This window comes from Staurois parvus, unplaced genomic scaffold, assembly GCF_062004578.1.
Source record: "Staurois parvus isolate SC_StPar_1 unplaced genomic scaffold, SC_StPar_1.0 ptg000953l, whole genome shotgun sequence".
NCBI lineage: Eukaryota > Metazoa > Chordata > Amphibia > Anura > Ranidae > Staurois > Staurois parvus.
Genome location: NW_028318749.1, coordinates 710,983 through 719,154, shown reverse-complemented (window position 1 = coordinate 719,154; position 8,172 = coordinate 710,983). Strand labels below are relative to the sequence as shown.

The 8,172-nt window shown below is 41.0% G+C and overlaps 1 protein-coding gene across 1 annotated transcript; it reads left to right on the top strand.

Moving 5' to 3' along the window:
- Positions 1–7,029: 7,029 nt before the first annotated feature.
- Positions 7,030–7,954, top strand: LOC149441723 (vomeronasal type-2 receptor 26-like). The gene has a single exon (XM_089656981.1). The coding sequence runs from the start codon at positions 7,032–7,034 to the stop codon at positions 7,950–7,952; it is 921 nt and encodes a 306-aa protein (XP_089513107.1). The 5' UTR covers positions 7,030–7,031; the 3' UTR covers positions 7,953–7,954.
- Positions 7,955–8,172: the final 218 nt, after the last annotated feature.

Here is an 8,172-nt window from a genome sequence, read left to right as displayed (position 1 = left end):
TTCAGCAAGAACAGGCCCTAATGCAAAGGCACAAGGCACAGGCAGGTATTTTCCTTCAGCCCTGGTTCGCACTGATGCGGTGCGGAATTTGCAGCGTTTTCTGTGCGAATTCCGCACCGCATCAGAATCGCACCCTGTTCATGCGAACTGCTGTGGGTGTGTGTATGTTAAGTTAACAACACCCCGAAAGCTGTCCGCAAAACGAGGTGCAATGTGCAGAATCGGATCGCATAGGTGTGAATACTCATGCAATCTGATTCTAGTATGACCCCAAAAGAGGGTCCTGCACCTTTTTGGTGCAGTGCGATTAGAGCCATACAAAATGTATGGCTCCAATCACACCGCATACAAATCGCAAGTGATGGAATGCAGTGCGGTTTCTGTGCGAATCACATGCGATATACCGCACTGCATATACAGTATGTGAACCCAAGCTCAAGGTTATATTCAGAAAGCGGCAGAGCCATCCATTGATTTGTGCAGGGTATACATCTGACATCCACTACTGACAGTTGTTGCTGGTTGCACACAGAGTGCGCAGGCAGACTTTAGTACCACCAGCAAGTGAGGTGATGTACATATCATGGAAGGGATTTAGTGAGCTGGTGGTAAGTGCAGATGGTAAACCCTGTTCTTCTCCACAAATCATCAGAATGAATAATGAAGTGCTTATAACAAAGCTGATCTACAAATGTACCATGTAATATATACCTGTGCTCATTGACTCCCTAGGTACCTCGTTCTGTGTGCAGTAACAGCTGTCTTCCGGGATACAGAAAAGCTCTCCAAAAGTCCCAGCAAAAATGTTGCTATGACTGTGTTTTGTGTTCAGAAGGAGAGATATCTAACAGCACAGGTAAATGTCATCACTAATCAATGTAGTGACACTGTCTGCATATAAACTTTGAATCATTTTTAAAGTGCAATAAAGTTTTTAAAGTATGTTGATATGAAAACATCCAGGTTTGTAAGAAGATCTTTTTTACTTAGTTTTTATTATTATTATTGGTACTTACAGTATTTAGTGCCATCAGTGCTTTACATATATATTGTACATTCACATCACTCCCTGTACCTGCCCTCAAGGAGCTTGCACTCTAAGGTCCCAAAATCACAGACATACATATACTAGGACCAATTTACACAGGATCCAATTAACCTACCAGCATGTCTTTGGAGTGTGGCAGGAAACCTACATAGGCACAGGGAGAACATGCAAAAACTCTATGTAGGTAGTACAGTGGTTGGGAGAAATGTGTTTCTAAATGCACAAAATATAAATATATTTAATTCAGGTACTTATATAGCGCCATCAATTTATGCAGCACTTCACATATATAGTCTACATTCACATCAGTCCCTGACCCTCAAGGGGTGTACAATCTAAGGTCCCTAACTTACATTCACATACTAGGGCCAATTTAGACAAGAGCCAATTAACCTATCAGCATGTCTTTGGAGTGTGGGAGGAAACTGGAGTAAACCCATGCAGGCACAGGGAGAACATGCAAACTCCAGGCAGGTGGTGCTGTGGTTGGGATTTGAACCAACAACCCTGGTACTGCCAGGCAGAAGTGCTAACCATTTAGCCAATGTGCTGCCCAATGAATTTATAAGGAATTACATTGTAAGATATTGATTGTTTAAAAGTGTGATTGCCTATGTAGATTGTGACAATCGCGGCGTCAGACCCCAGCCCTTCTCACCAAACTCGTGACGAAGGACTAGCCAATCTAAAACTGCGCTGTCACGTGCGTAACAATGCCATGCCCAGCTGTACCCTGCACACAGATTTTCCAGCTAATGGAGCACAGTCTGTGTACCGGCAGCCTGGAAGCGATTGTTACTGGGTCAGGTTAATTACACAATTAACCATTCACACTGCCACCACCTCCTTTTTGTACAGAGAAAGAGGAAACTTGGCAATATTAGCAATACACTATGATGTTTGAATAATCATCAGTATACCACTGTCACCGCAGGCAGAGATATACCGAAGGTTAAAACACACACATAGTAGCGTTCTTTAGAGGCAGGAATTTGTAGTTTGCATTAAAGGTGTTAGAAACAGTTCAACACTTTCAGAAAGTAAGATTTATTACTAAAAGGTCAACAGGGTGCAATAAAAAGATGTAGCCAATATATATATATATATATATATATATATATATATATATAAATATACAGAGAACTATAGCACAGCAAAGAGATAATAGAGGGAAGTTAGAGGGTTAAAGTACTTGCCACATGTCCTGGGTTAAGCAGATTCCAAGTTTCAGAGCCAAAAGGTTGCTTTGATCTCCCACTGTTAGTTTCGATGTTAAAACAGGAGATTCTTCAACTCTCACACACAGCTCAACTCCAAGCATAACAGCCTTATTCTAGGATCTCAGCAGGGTGTCTCCTTACAGCAGAGAACCAATCGCCTCATTTGGGGAGGGGTGTTGGGGAAGAGACCCAAGCTAGAACAAAAATCCCTCGTAGGTTATATTATGGCCCATAACTTTTCCTAGGTACATGTAACATTCCACCCACGGGTAGATTAATACGCAGAATCGTCTGCTGAATGTCTACATATGAAATATGACATACCTGCTGGGATGGTTAAAGAGACATTATTTTCTGCTCTCCTGTTGATCTCAGCTAGGGGATGTAATATACCAAACGATTTGTATTAAAGTGAGCCATCCGAATAAGTGCTCCATGTTTATGTAAATCTTCCATACCCAAGATATGTAATCATAGAGGAAAATGGATGTTGAATGTGGTGTCTAGTTTATGACTTATCTGGAATGTCTTTGAACTCAGAGAAGGACTCGGTTTACGCTTTTATGATCCCTTTCCAAGCAAGAGTTTCTTAGACAGAGGGGCACCTAGCTAGTGAGGTTTTATAGCCAGGACGCCCTCCCACTGAGCTTGGTGCCTGTGATCTCTGCAAACACACACCGACCACATGTCACTCAACAGAGAGGGAGGGGGATGAGGAAAGAGGGAGAGAGAGATAATTATACAAGATGGACGGTCCTTTGCCAAAATGGAGGTTCCCATCCATCTCTGTGTGCATGATTGCTACAAAGATCAGGAAGGATTTACCCCCTGTTGGAGAGAGTTGAATTCCCTTTTATTGGGGGTTTATGCCTTTCCTTGCATTGGCTGTGGGTGTAGGGCCTATTCACCTGTAGGGTCTGCTATCCGTTGTGACATGCATTAGTGTACATTTTGCTAAGGCAGTCTAGTCATTGTAAATGGACTGCACTGCATTGCAACGTATAAGTATGTTGGGATGATTTTCAAAATAAATGGCACTGCTGCACATATGTTGTCTTGTGTTAATGCATCTTGTAGGTCTGAAAAGGCCCTTAGAGTTCTGAGATTGCAAAGAGTTTTTACTTATTTGTTTAGTTTTTGGGTTGATCTCCATAGACATGTATCTTTTTTTTTTAACTGAATAACTATGGGATCTGCACAAGTCTCTGACGTTTCTCCACTAGAAAAATTTCAGATTAGTTCATGGAGGTATTTCTAGAGCTGTGTGCAGTATCTTTAACTTTCTTCTCAAACAACATCTCAACTCATTGTAGCACCCTTCTAGATAGGATAAGTAGATTATAGTTGGTTCCTCTGCTTAACAGGAGAACTGTTAGGAAAATCTAATTAGGCTTTCTGCTTAACAGAAATCTGCAATTGTTAGTAGAGTTTGCTCAGTTTCCTCTGCCTCTGGCTTCCTTTGTACCCAAGTGACCTAGGGAGGTTCTGGATGTATAGGTGGAACTCATGCAGAACACAGTATGAATATTAATGCAACTCCAGCCAATCCCAGGGAGTGCGTCCCTGAGGAATGCTGGGAGTTCTGGGAGAGGGTATTTATTCTTTGGGCATACTGAGACCTGGAGAGGATTGCACCAGCCTGGGGGTGAACGCTGCCTCCCCAGACACCTGTTGCCATGTGGACTTCAGGTGAGCGACCTGAGGGCCTAAAGGAAGAGAGAGAGTGACCCTGGTTCTTCTTTAAGCTGACTGAGGGGAGCTATCTGCCAACGATCTGTCTGGTATTACTGGAGGGCATCATTTGGAAGATTGGAAGGAGGATACAATTCTGTCCTTGGGCCTTGTGAGTACAGACACTGTGCGATCTTGGGGACCTCTGTGCTCTGCTACCCCTCTGGTACTTTATAGTCAGCATGGGTCTGAAACAAGGGGATGCTGGCTGGTGTCCTGAAGAGCAGTATCCTTTTAACCCCTTCCTAACATTGGGACTTTTTTCAAGGTTGCTACTTAAGGAAGTTCTGTCCTCAACTGTAATTAGTTCTATTTCTGGAGTATCCTACTAAATTCCCCATCCCTATCCAAGTTCTCCAATAATAAAACAACAAAAACAACAACCCCTAGAATGCTCATTGGAGACAAGGAACAAAATTGTGTGTGTATCTGGCTGTGAAACTACCATGTGCCTGACTGCGGGGGAAGACCTGGACAACACTACAGCAGCTCCGGCGAGGGTAGCTATAAATCAATATTCCAGGTGTGTACAGATTCCCTAAGGCTGCAAGTAATAACTGATAGTGTAAATGAGGTTTAGTTACAGTAATACTTTAAAGAAGGACTGCCCCACCACCACCATCTCCGGTGTTCATTTTGGTTTTTAAGCTCTTATGCTGTGTTGTTCTCAAATAATAATGAACATAGAGACCCAGTGATTCCAGCATTGTCCTGTGCAATCCACTGTGCCCTGCCATACCCTGGGTCCTGTACCATCATCTTCCTGCATTATGTCTTCAGAAGCTAGCTGTTTCTTCTACGTTTGAATCCTTTTGTGGCGCAACAGCAAAATTGTAGGTTCTACAGAGAAGGGCACCAGAGAGAAATTCCTCAAGAAGTGGTTTTAGTGGCCTGACTTTTTATACTCTACTCTCTCCAGATCTTTACTACATATGGCATGAGATCATGTGATGTGCCCTATTTGGGACTCAGGGGTTCTGAGGGGGGTCAAGTTCTTCCTTGTCCCTTTCCCAACCTTTCTTGAATCAATCCTTGTATGTACACAGGGTAATGCAGATAAAGATGTCTGTAATAGTCAGGGGTCTTTTTTATGAATTGAGCATGACCACAGTGGAATGAACAATTAGTTATCCATTGGTTTCCTATTTGATGGTTTGCTGCTATCATATGTATACCAATGATCCCGATGTAGTGATTTTTTAAAATATGTCTGTATGACCCAGTGTGACCTCCTTAAAGCAGATGATAGGTGCCGCTCAGGCTAGAGGTACTAGTCCATAGCCAAACCGCTGCGAGTGCTGGTCGGGAACAGAGCTTGTCTCAGCTCCAAACTACAATGTAGCAAAGAGGATGTCCATATATCTCACATCATAGACAGAGCTGTGTGAAGGAGGTGAATGGCAGCCTCAGCCTGGCTCCAGCCAGGTCACGTCCCAACGCGTTTTGCTCCACCCGTCAGGGCTTAATCATGTGGATGGGAGTTTCAAGCACGTGGGGGGTGAGGGGAGATTTTATAGCATCACGACTGTCATGTAATTAAAGGTTGAACAAGAAAATTAAAGGGGAAAAGAGTCAGTCATTGATATCTTGATCTGCAGGATCTCACATACAAAAAACGGCAATAGATATAAGACAAGTCTACAGCCCAAAAGGAAAGTGCCTCTGCAACACAGAGAAATGGCAATGACCAGCACAAAATATAAAAATCTTTGTCTCTTTATGTAAGATGCAGAAAAATCCTATTTAAAACCCATAAACTTTTTCGTATACAGGATAAAACCAAAAATGAAGTATAAAATAATTTTAAATCAAAATAATGGAAGTCCCTGACAGCACACTCAAAATTATTTATTAGGGCTCCATGCACACTAGGGTTTTTTAAGCTCAAAAACACTGGTAATAGCATTTTATAGTAACATTCTAGAAATGTTTTAATAGCATTCAGTAGAGTTTAGGGACGTTACCGTTTTATTAGCAGTTTTACAGTACATGCAGAGGAGGGGAAAAAAGCTCGAAAAAAAGCTGTTAGAAGTGTTTTAGTAGCGTTTAGCATTTTTTTTTCTACTAGAAAAACGCTCTAAAAAACTCTACAAAAATAATTTTTTCTGCTTCTAGATGCTGAAGATGAAAAAATGCTAATAGCATAAAGTAGTGTGCATGGGCACATAGGATAACACTACTAGGAGCAGAAAAAATATGCAGATAATAGCTTCTAGGAGCTTGAGAAAACGCTAGTGTGCATGGAGCCTGAAAACGAGTCAGATCAGACAGTTATGTAAGTTCTTCTATTTTCTGATTATATAGCTCATCTGATATATTAGACATATCAAATTATTATATCAGATGAGCTTTATAATCAGAGAATAGAAGCATTTACAGAACAGTCTTACCTGACTCATTTTTAATAAATAATTGTAAGTGTGCTATCAGGGATTTCCATCATTTTTGGTTTTATCCTGTATATAAATAAAGTTTATAGGTTTTAAATGAGATTTTTCTGCATCTTAGATATAGGGACATATTTGGTTCAGTTTTTTTTTATATTTTTTGCTGGTCATTGCCATTTCTCTGTGCTGCAGAGACACTTTCCTTTTGGGCTGTAGGCCTGTCTTATATCTATTGCTGTTTTTTGTATGTGAGATCCTGCAGATCAAGATATTAGTGACCGGCTCTTTTCCCCTTTAATTTTCTTGTTCAACCTTTAATTACGTAACAGCCGATGATGCTATAAAATCTCCCCACTACCTGCTTGAAACTCCCATCCCCATGATTAAGCTCCGAGGGGGACAGCAATACGTGCTGGGGGCATGGCCTGGCTGGAGCCCAAGGTGAAGCTGCCATTCACTTCCTTCACATGGGTCTGTCTATGATGTGCAGCATATGGACATCCTCCGCATGACCCAGAATAGGTCTATAATCTGTATATCCTGTGTACTTAGTTTCTCTGAAAATGTACCATAAAATATACTGAACTTAAAACAAAAAATAGGTTCTTTTAATTATTATTATTAGATCTCTCTTGTTTTTTAGATATGGAAAATTGCATCAAGTGCACTGAACATCAGTGGTCTAATGAGAGAAGAGACACCTGCATCCCCAGAACCATAGACTTTCTGTCCTATGAAGATGTTTTGGGAATTGTGTTATCTTTCCTCGCCATTCTGCTTTCAGCACTCGCTGTATTGATTCTGTCTATATTTATCAAACACAAAGAAACTCCCATAGTAAAAGCCAACAACCGGGACCTCAGTTACATTCTTCTCCTCTCTCTCACTTTGTCCTTCCTCTGCTCCCTATTATTTATTGGACGTCCGCACACCATTACTTGTTTCTTCCGCCAGGCAGCTTTTGGAATTATATTTGCCATTGCTGTATCTTCGGTTTTGGCTAAAACCATAACTGTTATCCTTGCTTTCAATGCCACAAAGCCTGGCAGTGAGTCAAGAAAATGGATGAAGGCCCAGGTATCAACATACTTAGTGTGCTTTTGTGCAATGGGTGAGGTTGTAATATGTTTTGTATGGTTTTTGTATAATCCACCTTTTCCAGATTTTGATACATCAGAAAGATCATTAAGGATGACACTTCAATGCAATGAAGGGTCTTCCGTTGCCTTTTACTTTCTTATAGGGTATATGGGTATTCTGGCTGTTTTGAGTTTTATAGTTGCTTTTCTTGCCAGAAAGCTACCCGATACATTTAATGAGGCAACACATATTACCTTCAGTATGTTGGTCTTCTGCAGTGTTTGGCTGTCTTTTTTCCCAGCTTATCTAAGCACGAAAGGTAAGTACATGGTAGCAGTTGAAATATTTGCCATGCTGGCTTCCAGTGGTGGATTACTTTGTTGTATATTCCTTCCTAAGTGTTATATTATTATGATAAGGCCAGAATTAAACTGTAAAGAACATCTGATCGGAAAAAAAGCCATTAAGTATACTGTAACTAAATGATATAAAAGGGTTAGGGAAGGTAATTTGTGGTTTTTATTTGACAATAGATGTCAGTGTAATTCCAGGAGTGAATAGGAAGTGCAGAACAAACAGAACTGGAACAATGAATGGTGAATCATGGAGTTTGTTTCCCTACAATGTTGTCACTTACCTCTCTATACAGAGTGTTAAACACATCTATGACTTACCTTTTCTTCCCTTGTGCTTTACTTTTTTACTG